Below are 12,721 nucleotides of genomic sequence, written 5' to 3' on the forward strand. Positions count from 1 at the left end.
TCGTATAATAATGCAACAGAACGATGGTTTCCAGAATCCAGTCGCTCGCACAAACGTGAACGAGTATCACTCGTGAGCGTACTGAGCGACTTTGGAGAAGTAGTAAGGTTTGTTCGGTCTAAGCGGGAGGTTTTCGATCTCGAGGGTGTCCCTTCTCGTCGTTGACATTGAAATCAAGTCGAGTTTGTTCCTACGAGCGCGAGACAGTTCTTCGGTATCAGCAGTTGAAAAAGCACCGGCCGAGGTAAATCTGACTTACATACGACCCCTCGCCGAACTCTTCAACCGACATGTCATATTAAACGAATACTTTCTCGAATCGACCGGAACGGCCGGATCCTCCAAATCCCACATCTCGACGAGATCGCCTCGGAGTCTCCAACGACCAAACGTGAGTCCTTGCATGCGGAGGGAAGGGTTTAGACGTCGAACGATCGTGTTTGGTGGGTCGGTCGTGAGTAGCGAAATGACGAGACCGTGATGGTAAAACCCTGCGAAGGACGGGATGAGGGGTTAGACATTGCCGAAGAAATTACAAGACGGAGCAGACGTACGGTAGTAGCGATAGAAAGTGATGAGATGAGTCGGAGCGTAAATCGACACAACTTCTCCTCGTCGAAGGTAAGTCACGACAGAAATGAAGCATCCATCGAGTCGGATTCGGGGACTGCACGAATAGCAATTCAGTAACTTCTCCAGTGTGAAGACGATAGGTAGGACTCACTGCTCGACGTAGAACCGTCTCCAGTCGTTTCCATGCAATTTTACTAATTCAGCAGCAGACTCATCTCGTGCGATCTGCTCGGCTGGCACGTAGGTTCTCCGACCTAGAGCTCTATACACGTCGTACCACCGGGTCAGTGACCTCGCCATATGAAGACGAAGCAGAACAGGGACTAACCTCCAGAGGACAGAATCGAGAGTGATGATTCTCGCTGCCCGACAAACTCTCGCGAACCGTTCCAACGATTCAACATCGCTTTTCCATTCCCGGTCCACATTCTCGAGATCCAGCTCGGCTTCCAGAAACAACATCTCCTCTTTCAATGTCCGTCTCTTTGGTGCTCGTTTTGATCGGAAGGCGGCGTTTGAGGATTCTTCGGTGTTGTCGCGAGATTTCGGTGGGGCGAGCATCGGGGAGAGAACGAGGTGTTTCAGGATGAGGAGGAGTACCTCATGTGGGAGGTTCGCGAAGGGAAGAGGTTTGTCTTCGTCGGCGGGGATAAAATCGAGGTTTGCGAGAGCTTCTTCCGGTGTCGTCGAGCGGTCTTCTATGGTCGTTTCAGATGGTAAAGGGACATTTCCGCTGGTAGGAGAAGTAGGAGCTTGCATCGCCTGACGTTTCCGTTCGTAGGGGTTCTCGGAGAAGGATTTGAGCAAGGAATGAAGTAGGAAGCTTGTACTGCTCGGATGTGTCGAGCCTTTATCGATCTTCCCTCCCGTCTCTTCATGAGCTGCTTCTTTGCTCCGATGCTCCTTCGACGCTTCATAATCTGGTCCCAATTGAAGCGTACGCTCGAATCTGAATTCCGTCGTCGAAGCTGGATTGCTCGGCTCGTGACTTCCTCTAGCGGCGCGAGCTTGTGCGGCTGTAGTCGCTCGATTCCAGACTTTGTCGACGTCGGGATCGAGTCGAAATGCAGACCGATAGTTGATTAGAGCTATTCTCAAGGAGAGTCAGCTCGATTCTCGTCTCGAAGAGAAGTAAAGGGGCTCACCATCGTTCAATCGACCCTCTTGTTCGCTCCGTACCGCTTCAGAGTACAAGTCCAATGCCGACTTCGGTCTCTCCTTCTCCCGTTCTGGTTCAATCACCGAATCTTGCTGCTGACTGTCAAGCCGAGTTCCTTCGAGCTGTTGCTGCAGTGCATCGACCGGTTCTAGCGATTTCCGTTTGCCCTTCGGCGAGGTTCTCTGTGCAACCAAAGGTCGAGTCTGGCTCAGAGGAGACGGAAGAGTGGAGGTCGAGGGGAGAGAATCGGCGGGAACTGCTGCAGCTGAGATTGAGGGCCCTCGACGCTTGGTTTCCTCCTGCCATTCCCTCCTGAACCTAGCTAGTTCATCCTCGAGCTCGGGAACCGGCTGAGACGTCATGGTGCGGGAGGAAGATATCAAACCTCAAGCTTTCGATTCGGATTTCGCATTTCGGGATTGCACTCGAGCGATCTCTGGCTCTCTAGCTCTCGTCGCCCCAGTCAGAGCTAACTAAAGAAAGTATATACTATTGTACGGAAATTACGAGAGAATGGGTATCCAACCAACTGAAATAAATAAAAACCGAAGACGGATGATGAGACTGCTTGCTGCAACGGTGAGGACGGAGAAGGGATATATGATACACAGACGATGGATACTGACTGCTTGCGATGAGGGTGGAAAGAGGGATCTATGATATGTATTCTAAGCTAAGGCCGTGATGTGAGGAAAACAAAATTGATGAGGCAACAGTGCTCCGGGCGGAACACAATCCCCTCACACGAAGTGCTGCCACCTCCAGGAATGGAGTACTACTTGTCGAGAACGACGGCGTTCTTCGACATCGATCGAATCTTGCGTCCATACTTGTAGAGAACAAACGGGACCGGAACGAAAACGATGGCCAAACCTCCTAGCAGACCCGAAGCGCCTTGAGTTCCGAGACGACGGTACATCTGGCCTGCGAACATTGGGAAACCTAAGCGTGGAGGACGAGAGTGTCAGCTTGTTTGCCCGATTTTCACTTTTCTGGCTTTCCGCCGGTTTTCTTCCCATCTCCCGCCCTAAACGAGAGGAAGAGACTTACCTGCCCCGAACGACGAACGTACTACCGTGTTGGCCGCAAGAGCACTACTAGCAGCCCAAAGGTACGTGTCTATGATGTAGTTGAAGCCTGCCAGGAAAGTGTCTGCGAGAGGGGAAAGAGAGGACAGAAGCTCAATTTTTGCGAGACGACGAGGACGAGTGAATTCGGAGCGCTTACAGAGGATGCAGAACCCAAGAAGTGCGATCGCGAAAATAGGTGACCAGACGGAGATCGAAGGGTACGAAGTGAACGCGAACCAGAAGAATGCGATCGCGAGACCGGGAGCCGAGTAGAAGAGAGGGATGAGTCGTTGTTCAGGTGGAACTCCTCTACCGTTGTATGCTCGGTGTAGCTTCATGTACTGTTTGTTGAAGTAGAGAACATAGATGACGACCGCGAGGACTCCTCCCATGAGAAGAGCGAGGAAGACTGCACACAAATCGTTAGTTTGTGTTGGTGACTCGACGAAGGGGAACATCAACTCACTCAATCCCGTCTTTCCTGCATTGAGCCCATGTTGTTGGCCAAAGACGATCGGGATCGCTTCGAAGAGGAGGTAGACGATTCCGTAACTAGCGGATAGAGTTTTCGTGAGCAAGACTTCACGAAAGAGCAACTTAGGGAAACTTCTCACATGAAACTCATCTACAGTCGTCAAAAACAGTAGAGAGGTTGTCAGCCCAATATCACAGAGGTACAAGAATCACCTAATTCGAAGCCTCGCGAAACCGGAGAACTTACGTAGAGGGTCTGCAGTCGAACAAGAAGACGGGTACTCAAAGCATCAGTCATGGTGCTTATATTGACGATGGCTTGAATAGAACTTACGATAACGAGAAGCATTGGTTCTTGGAAGAGCATGATGAAAGGTTTGAGAACAGTTCGGTGGATGATAGCTTTGAAAGATTCGTCCTGTTTCTTGTCCATAGGCGAGTACCACCGGTCGTCTCCGGTCTCTTTTCGTAGTCGCTTCGCTTCGACGTGTAGGATATACGGAACGTACGTTTCCGGAAGTAGGAAGACGATTCCGATTCCGCAAACTCCGGCGAAGATGAGAAGAGTCCAGAACACCCACCTGAAATCTACGTTTTGAACTTCCATAAAGCCGGAGATGATAGGAGCGAGGGCAGGACCGGCGAAAGGCATGAGACTGCCGGAAGTAGAGTTCTCAGTAAAACTTCTCGAAATTGTCGTTCGAAGTCGCGAGGTAGAGAACCCAAACTCACGAGAAGATAGCGAGAGCGTCTCCACGACGATCAGCGTCCCACAGATCGGCGATGACTCCTCCAGAGTTCGTCAAGGGAGACGAGGCGAAACACCCCGACAGGAAACGAAACGCAAGCATCGCTCCGATGTTCGGCGCTAAGGCGCAGCCAAGGACAAAGCCACAGTAGGGTACCCATACTCCGAGGAAGATGAGTCGTCGCCCGTAGCGCTCTGATAGAGGACCTGGAGGAAAAGAAAAAAGAAAAGTTGAGCATGGTTCGAGGACAACGAGGGCGCTGTCTAAGCTCTTACCCCAAAGTAAGGGACCAACACAGTCTGTGCGAAGCGAAGATGTGAATTAGAGTCAGTGAGAGTAGGGGTTTTACGAAAAGAGAAAATTGCTCACATCCGGCTACGAAGATCGCAATTGTCAGAACTCCGACTTCCTGCGATACGCCATAGTGTGCAATGATCGAAGGGATCAGATTCGAAGGTGCCGAGGACGCAAAAGCTGTCACAAGGGAGAGATTCTGTCAGTTTTGAGCTTTCAAGTTGAATGAACAAGGCTCAGAACTCACTCGCATTCAGGACGAGCAGACCCGCGAATCCCGTCAAGAACCATCGATACCAGACAGGCCACGTATGAGGATTCAGGTGATCTCTTCCTTCGAGGGTGACTAGGAAAGGGTCTTTTGGCGGTTCCTCTTTCTTCTGCTCTGCCTGTTTCTCCCCGGGTTGCTCGGATCCCTTCTCGCTCTCCTGGCCTTTCTCTTCCTGATCTACTGATTTCGATGGTGGGTTGTCGGCGAGCGTTTCTTCGTGGCTCGAGTGCGATGCTGACTGAGGTCGACTCGGTCTCCCTTTAATGTCGCCGAGTGCTGGAGGTCCTGGTTCGACTGTCGTGCTCATCCTACTCCGAGACGGTGCTACCAAGTTGGTAGAGGGGAAGCGAAGGAGGGGACTCGAGAGAGTGGAGGAAGGCTGACCGCCGACCCGAACAGAATCGGCAGTGCGGCACAAATTGTTTCATCTCCGCCCTGAAGTCCGACGAGGATCTTACTCCCAACCTTCCAACATGTCTACTCCTCGACTAGCGAGAACACTCCTGCAAGCTTCGACGTGGATCCCTCGACCTCTTACAACGACACGGACTCGCTTGATCTCCCCAAGTCGACTATTCTCCATCTCTCCCCTCCTGTCGAAACCTCCCTCGAAAGGACCACCTCAGAAAGGCTCGAAAGTCGCACGAGATGAAGACATCCCATACCGAACCGTCGTCCTCGTAGATCCGACAACGAAATCTCTTCTCCCTCCATCAACTTTGTCCTCCCTCTTAGCCGCCCTCGATCGAGAACGATACGCGATTCAACTAGTAGACCCTTCGAACGATCCCCCAATCTGTAGGATTCTCGACAAGAAGGAAGCGTACCAAAAAGCGAAGGAGAAGAAATTGAAAGATGCAGAGAGGGCCGCAACTCAAATCGCGAACGCAGGTGGGGAGATCAAAGAAGTTCATTTGACGTGGGGAGTGAGCGAACATGATTTGGAACACAAGTTGAAGAAGGGGAGGGAGTTGTTGGCAAAAGGGAATCGGTTACTCGTTGGACTTTCGGATAAGAAACGAGCGGTCAAGGTCTCGCACGATGTACGGAATCAGGTCATCAAACAAGTCGAACAGTCTCTTGAAGGGCATGGGGTGTTGAAGGGAAGACCGACGAACCGTGATGGAGCGGTCTGGTTGGAGTTTTCTAGACCAAAGTGAAAATGAGATTTCAGGAGTGAGCATTCTTCCCTCGAACTCGCCCATGCTTACACCATGCTGACGAAGACTGTTTGAATCAGTAGGCAGTACCATACCAGTTGTAGCAATATACGCATCGTTAGCAATCCTTCGCATGTCTTCTCCCCATCGCAATAAGTCTTCTCTCTGAACGGTCAGCGGTCAGCGGTCAAGGCGCGCGACGGTCTTCAGACTCAGACTCGAGAGTATGATTCACGGACGCCGAGAAGCTCAGCTGGGGATGTTGAAGAGAGCACGCAAATCAATTTCGCGAAGAGCTCGATAAATCGTCTTTTCAGATGCGCCCTTTTCTGCTCGCCTCCGATTCGTAGGCATGCATTATGAATCTCTACAAAGCGCTACTCGAGCGTCAAGCAGGCTGCCGATTTTTCGCGAAAATTCACAAACGCAGCGAGCTTGCCAGAGGTCTCTCTTGCGCTACTTCCACTTCGACGACTCCGACCCAGCGACCTGTATCAAGCACCAGTTACACTACCGCCGTACCGTACATCGCGCGCGCGGTAGCCTCTCACCCCTCAGAAGCAAGAAACTCGGTCAATCAACAACAGTGAGAAATGACCGATCTGAACTCACAGGACGACCCTCCCTCGACACCAGGATCGATTGGAAAGTCTTCGAATCTGTTTGGTAAAGTCCTACACAAGCTACGTACGCCTACAGGAGGAGGACAGGAGAGTTCGAGAGAATCCAAACAAACAAGTCGTTCACGTTCACCGCGTTCCTTCTCGCCAGTTCCCGGTAGACGATCCTCCAGCAAGTCTTCGTTGAGAATGTTTGGATCGAATAACAATGGAAAGGGGAACGGACACGCCTTGCCGACTTCGGCTTCGACTTCTTCCCCCTCTCTCGCCGGTAACAACTCGGTCGATTTCGATGGTGACGACAGTCTAGATCTACCTCAATTCGAATCCGATAAATACGCAACAAACTCGACTGCAGCTCCCCCTCCGCGAAACCCTTCCCCGTACTCGAAGAACCTTCCTTCAACTTCTTCCCTCCTTTCTTCCTATTCCTCAACAGCTCGCGATGAACCTGTCGAATCGTCGCGTCATCCACCTCGTCCTAGTACTTCAATGTCGACGAGGAGCAGGTCGGGCTCTGTTAACGGGACGGGATCAGCGGGAAGTGGATGGAAAACTGCATTGTTAGGACGGAGTGCGGGAAACTCGAGTGGAACGACAAGCGCGCAGAGTAGCACGGAGAGGAATGGGAACACGATCGGAAGGTCTTGGTCGAAGAGTAAAGAATTGGCAAAGAGTCTGGGACGATCAACGGGGAACGAAGGAGCGAGTTCACAAGAGGGAGAACTCGAGGAACAACCGACCCACAAGGGACAATCTCAATCACCAGACGTGAGTTTCTCACTCATCACCTTGCTACTCGGCGATCGAGTTCTGTACTGACGATGAACATATCGCTCGACACAGGATCTCCAACGACCTCCCGTCTCCGTTTCTGCCTCGACTCGCGCTCCACTAGCTCGACGACCTTCAGCCGATCATACCGTCACCTCTTCTTCCTCCTGTGTCCCTCCCGCTCACGACGACGGCAAAACCCCAGGAATTGCTCGAGGCGGACTCTCGCGGTCAGCCGCCGCGCCTTCTTCGACCGCCAATGCTGGAGCTTCCGTAGGACGCAAAAACTGGTTAGCGAGTCGAGGGACGGCTGGAGTGACAGGGAAAGCTCGAAGGGTCGTTCAGAGACCTCCAGAACCGGTTCCCTCGTCCGATGGAGCTGACTTGCCTGAGGAGAAAGCGCAATCGGAGCTTGTAGAACGACGAGCTTGTGAGTTCAGCTTCATTCGACAGCATTGTTGGTCGTAGCTGAAGTCGCATTTCCACGCAGCCCTCGAACAACCTCCTTCAGCGAACCCTTCTCCGAACAACCGTCCCTCGCAGTCGCCGAACGGACACGGTCGTTCCCGATCCGAACTCCCTCCATCTTCGCCGAAAGTCGTGCATTCTGCAGACCGAGGAGCAGCAACTCTCACCCTCGATTCGTCTTCATACCTTCGAAATCACGGACTCGATTCGAACCGACCTAGTTCTTCTCTCGGTCACAGCGCTGAACGAGAAAAGCTGCCGAGTAGTTCGAGTGCCGCTACGGCCGCTGCATCAGCGACGTTCAATCAGATGCGGGCGACTCAAGCACCTTCAAATTCTACCGCTTTCCGAAACCGATTCTTGAAGGGCGACTCGTCGATGTCGTCGTCTTCATCGAACAACAACTCACCCGATCTCCCTTCGTTCCACTCAACGTCCTCCGAACCCTCTCCTCCTCTCAGAGCATCGTCAACTCTCTCCTCCTCGACCGCCTCTCAAAACCCCCAACCGAGCGCTCGACCTCCCTCTTCCTCCCAACCTCGATCCGTCTCGAATCCAGCACCGATCAAACTCCACCCGATGGGACCTGGTCTCGCTCGCAAAAACTCGATTTCCCTCCTCTCTTCTCTCGACGAACGACCCGATTCGGCACCTCATGTCGCCGTCGAACCTCATCGACCCGAGTCGAGTTCGAGAGCTGCTCATCAACTCGCTCAGGCTCGAGCATCGATGGAGGAGAATCGAGCTAGCGAAACGATGGATGAAATCGTTCCTTATGGTGCTCGTCGGACTTCGATCAGCCGGTATGATCAAGCATCAAGAGATCAGCAGCGACAGCTACCAGGAGGAGGAGGAGGACAAGATACGTCGACAGCTCATAGCTCGACTCTCGTCGGATCTTCGAGCTCGAGTCTCAGGAGAAGTAACAGCGAAACACTCCTCGCGAGCAGTGCTTCTTCGGCTTCCGCGACTCTTCCTCCGCAACAACAGCAGACCGTCAATCGACCGACCTCGAGTATGAGCCTCTATCGAGACGAGCCTCAGCAACCCGTAAGGTCTCACGAAACCTACGGCGAACCTCTCTATCAACCACCACCTCCACAAACGAATCACGTACCGGCCTCTGTTCCACTCGTACCTTACCACGACGAGAACGTGTACGACCCTCGAGCTGTTCGCCCTCATGCGAATCAGCCTCAATACGCTCCTCCTCCTTCGTCCCTCCCTCCCTCTCATCCTCATGTTCAAGCTCCTTCGACTCTTCCGAACGGTCGACAAGTACTCGGAGAGGTCAATCGAGGCTATGTCGCTCCACCTCCTCCGCCTTCAACGATACAACAACAGCGAGGATACGGAGGAGGAGGAAAAGATTTCCAAGTACCTTTACGCGATCGATCTCCCGGGATAGCTGAAGCTACTCCGAGTTATACCGCTCAACAACATCACTACCAGAGTCAGCAAGCTTATCAACATCAACAGCAGCAGCAACAGCAACAACAATATGGAGGAATGATGTATCCCGTTCAAGTTCCGATGAGCGAACAAGTTCACGTCGAACCTCTGAAACAGAAACAAAGACCTATTATCGTATGTCTCTCTCTCTCGCTGTCCTGTAGCCATAGAACCGATAATTGACTTCTCGACTCTATCTGGAATAGGTCAACGGTAAACCGTATCATCGAGCCGGTATTCTCGGTAAAGGAGGATCTTCGAAAGTCTATCGAGTTCTCTCGGAACGTAACGAAATCTACGCGGTTAAACGAGTCGATACGAGGAACGATGCTGAAGCTAGATCGAGTTTCATTAACGAGATTGGGTTGTTGAAGAAATTGGCGGGGAGACCAGAGATTATTCAGTTGATTGATGCGGAGGTTCAGGCGAGATACGTCTATGTCGTAAGTCTCTTTCTCCCGTCCTACGTCAGAACCAGACGAGGTCTCGAGCTTAATCGACTGACGTTTTTGTGACTCGTGATAGGTCATGCAAGCTGGAGATACGGATCTCAACAGTCTCTTGTCTGGATACTCTGGGATGGAGCTGAGCTTGAATCGAGTTCGGTACATCTGGGAACAAGTGAGCGACTCCTCTCATTCTTTCGATTAACTAGCAGCGACTCAGCGTACTGACTCTCGTGCCTTCTCAGATGCTCTGCGCCGTTCAAGTGATCCACGACGAATCGATCGTTCACACGGATCTCAAACCCGCGAATTTTGTCATCGTGAAAGGACGGGTCAAGTTGATCGATTTCGGAATTTCGAGCAAGATCGCTGCCGATACGACGAATATCGGGAGGGATCAACAGATCGGGACGGCGAATTATATGCCTCCCGAAGCTTTACTTGATACTGGGTTGGGAGACGATGGGAAACGGTTAATGAAGGTAAGTTCATTTCTTACTCCGCACTTCTCGATCGCCTGTACTAACCTCGCCTTGACTCGCGTAATCAGCTCGGACGACCAGCCGATGTCTGGTCCCTCGGTTGTATCCTCTACCAACTAGTCTACGGGCAACAACCTTTCGCCTACATTCGAGACCTCCACACCAAAATCCTCATGATTCAAAACCCTCTCCAACGGATCAATTACCCTGCTTACTCGGTCCCTCGAGGTCCGAGAGGAGAAGAGTTGAACGAGTTGAAGACGAAGGTTGGACCGGATCTGTTGGAGACGATGAAGAGTTGTTTGAAGTTTTATCCGAAGGAAAGGGCGACGATTCCGGAATTGTTGAAACAACCGCTGTTGAAACGATCGGGCGATGAACAGCCAGCAACTACAACACCTTGTACGTTTCTCTTTCTGTCTCTCGCATTCCGGCGTCCAGAAACGACATGAACTGACGAATGCTCCCCTCCGTGCAGCCGATATCCCAGCCGGATCAACAACAGTCAATGAATCCGAAATGGCAATCTTGACTCAACGGATAGCGTTCCTACTAGGTGGACAATCAGCGATGGATCGATTACTGAAGAACCCGAGTGAGAACGCCGAACTCGCTAGAGTGAGTTCAATCGCCTCTTTCTCTTTTACCTCTGTTCCTCTGGCAGAGTACTGATCTCTCTCGGATTGTGAGCTGTGTAGAAATTAATGGGAGAATTGAAGGCCCTGAAAACTTCTTGATCCCTCTCCTCTCGTTCGATACCCAACCCTCCCTCCGACCTTAAAAATTATCCCGCTCTCTTTCGCTATTGATATCCCAACTTACTTACTACTTACTGTTCTTCTGTTGACTACGTGTTGAATTATGTTGTTAGGTTCAGATTTGATGGTCTCTCTTTGCTTTTTCTCTCGATGTTCTTTCGTCTTTCATTTCCCTTTTGTCAGTCGCTTTTGCGCGACTTGATCGTTTTTTATCGCAATATATCGTCATTCATTGTGCAGATTTGCGAGAGTGGACGGTGGCGAAAGAGACCTGTCTTGATTCGGAACGAGAACGAGGAAAGAAGAGCTCGCGTACTCCTTTGTCGCCAAAGACGCCTGAAATACCAACATTGTGCTTTTCACTGTGACGGAGACTGTTGTGTTGGTCTCGGGCATACACGCCTCAGCCTCGTGGCTGTCCGCTTAGCTCTCCGGAAATCGACAATCGGTATAGGAATGCGCTCTGTGCTCAACTGCGATCGCTCTTCAGCGAGACTTCAGATCCCTGTACGGCCTCTCGTAGCTGTACATGAAGCTCTCGATGAAGAGGGCATTGGAAGTCGGCGAGGAAGCTTGAGCGATCAATGACGAGACTGAACCGCCACGCACTGCGCTCGAGCGCCGTTAGATGGAATCAGGATCTCTTGCAAGAGACGGATGATCCCAAAGTGTCCAGTCGAGAACTATTTATCCTGGGTGTGGTGTGAGGACAGGACAACCTCGAACGCGAAAGCTCAATCGCAAAAAAGAAAGAAATAACAGTACATTCTCGCTGCTCGCTCAATTTCTAGTGTTGTAAGCTTGCTCGACTCGCATGCTCATTACAGCATCGTCCTTTCCATGAGATCCTCCATTCTGAATAAGCTCAGATGCCCAAACTCCTCCCGATGCCCATCCAACTCTTCCCAACCCAGTTCCCGAAATCCTCCATCCCTTGAATCGAATCCCCTACTTTCCCTGTTTCTCTCCACAATTTCTCAGAGAACAGGATCGAAGCTTGAATACGTTCGGCTGGGGTTGTTATTGTTGAAGAGGGATCGGAGGAGGGAGGGGAGAGAAGGTGTAGTTCGGAGAGAGTGTAGATTAGGGACAGACGAGCTCGGAGGGAATACCAAGCGGTCTGTACATCGTCCCGGTATACGATCATGGATCAGTTCAGGGTGAGATAAGAGAGGAAGAGACCGAAGGTAAGGACCTACACCTTGAGCTTGAGACCCTGAAGATTTCGCTAAATCTTGGGCGATCGACGCTACATGACTTAAATGAGGGATCGGGGAAGGGAGGAACGAGGTAGGGGATGATAGAGGTGTTGTTGTTGGTGCTGATAAGAGTGCGAGAGCCTTATCAAGCGCGACGATTTGCGACAAAGCAATGTCAGAAGAAAGAAAATTGGGGAGAAGAAGTAGTAAGAGTCGCTCACCTGTGGTAATCTATCGAGTACCTGTTCATTATACATCAATCTCTCCTTCATCCCCTTCTTCATCGCCTCCTCACCTCTCAATCCGCTCTCCCTAACCGTTTTAATCATTTCCCTCCTTCCCTCTTCTAACCATTCCTCGAACAACGCTCTCGCCGGTCCAGTCTTTTCTCTCCCTTCCTGTTGAGATCCGGCAACGATCCCTTGTCCTCTAGCAAGCGCGATCAGTTCGGGACGGGATAGAGATCGTTTCCCTCCGTTTCCGATTGCGAGACCTTTTAGCGAGAAACTATTCGGAGAGGGGATAGAGGCAGGTGGTGAAGGATACAGAGCGTCGATCGTGCGGGCCGAGAGAGGTTGAGATGAGGAGGAAGAAGCGAGTAAGAGAGTTTGGGTGGTGAATCCATGTTTCGGGATCAGAGGGAGCGCTAGTCGAGTGAGCTCTTTCGCTATATGTTGGGATGACATGATCTCCGGCCAAGTCCGAGTAAGAGAAGAGGAGAAAGCAGAGGAGAATCTCTCTCCACTTTCTCGCTTCATCTCCAATCGACCCG

The 12,721-nt window shown here is 51.5% G+C and overlaps 5 protein-coding genes across 5 annotated transcripts; 2 read left to right on the forward strand and 3 right to left on the reverse strand.

Annotated features, from left to right (window-relative positions):
* Positions 1 to 66: 66 nt before the first annotated feature.
* Positions 67 to 2,094, reverse strand: HRT3 (SCF ubiquitin ligase complex subunit HRT3; the record flags this gene model as incomplete). The annotated part of the gene is made up of 6 exons (XM_076634473.1): positions 67 to 190; positions 260 to 491; positions 555 to 667; positions 725 to 835; positions 902 to 1,661; positions 1,719 to 2,094. 6 exons carry the CDS (start codon positions 2,092 to 2,094, stop codon positions 67 to 69), a joined length of 1,716 nt encoding a protein of 571 aa, XP_076485535.1.
* A 413-nt stretch (positions 2,095 to 2,507) lies between these two features.
* Positions 2,508 to 4,897, reverse strand: JCM6883_004852 (uncharacterized protein; the record flags this gene model as incomplete). The annotated part of the gene is made up of 11 exons (XM_076634474.1): positions 2,508 to 2,674; positions 2,783 to 2,884; positions 2,960 to 3,211; positions 3,269 to 3,354; positions 3,417 to 3,427; positions 3,524 to 3,532; positions 3,611 to 3,932; positions 4,009 to 4,231; positions 4,301 to 4,324; positions 4,395 to 4,499; positions 4,567 to 4,897. 11 exons carry the CDS (start codon positions 4,895 to 4,897, stop codon positions 2,508 to 2,510), a joined length of 1,632 nt encoding a protein of 543 aa, XP_076485536.1.
* Positions 4,898 to 5,063: 166 nt separating this feature from the next.
* JCM6883_004853 (uncharacterized protein) lies at positions 5,064 to 5,750 on the forward strand (the record flags this gene model as incomplete). The annotated part of the gene is made up of 1 exon (XM_076634475.1): positions 5,064 to 5,750. One exon carries the CDS (start codon positions 5,064 to 5,066, stop codon positions 5,748 to 5,750), a length of 687 nt encoding a protein of 228 aa, XP_076485537.1.
* A 593-nt stretch (positions 5,751 to 6,343) lies between these two features.
* Positions 6,344 to 10,729, forward strand: JCM6883_004854 (uncharacterized protein; the record flags this gene model as incomplete). Its single annotated transcript, XM_076634476.1, has 9 exons — positions 6,344 to 7,141; positions 7,217 to 7,574; positions 7,635 to 9,199; positions 9,271 to 9,507; positions 9,590 to 9,685; positions 9,756 to 9,992; positions 10,061 to 10,394; positions 10,471 to 10,610; positions 10,691 to 10,729. 9 exons carry the CDS (start codon positions 6,344 to 6,346, stop codon positions 10,727 to 10,729), a joined length of 3,804 nt encoding a protein of 1,267 aa, XP_076485538.1.
* Positions 10,730 to 11,615: 886 nt separating this feature from the next.
* Positions 11,616 to 12,635, reverse strand: JCM6883_004855 (uncharacterized protein; the record flags this gene model as incomplete). The annotated part of the gene is made up of 3 exons (XM_076634477.1): positions 11,616 to 11,870; positions 11,950 to 12,090; positions 12,171 to 12,635. The coding sequence occupies 3 exons, from the start codon at positions 12,633 to 12,635 to the stop codon at positions 11,616 to 11,618; spliced, it is 861 nt and encodes a 286-aa protein (XP_076485539.1).
* Positions 12,636 to 12,721: the final 86 nt, after the last annotated feature.

This window comes from Sporobolomyces salmoneus (genome assembly GCF_050403485.1).
Source record: "Sporobolomyces salmoneus JCM6883 DNA, S_salmoneus_JCM6883_v1_ctg61, whole genome shotgun sequence".
Taxonomy (NCBI): domain Eukaryota; kingdom Fungi; phylum Basidiomycota; class Microbotryomycetes; order Sporidiobolales; family Sporidiobolaceae; genus Sporobolomyces; species Sporobolomyces salmoneus.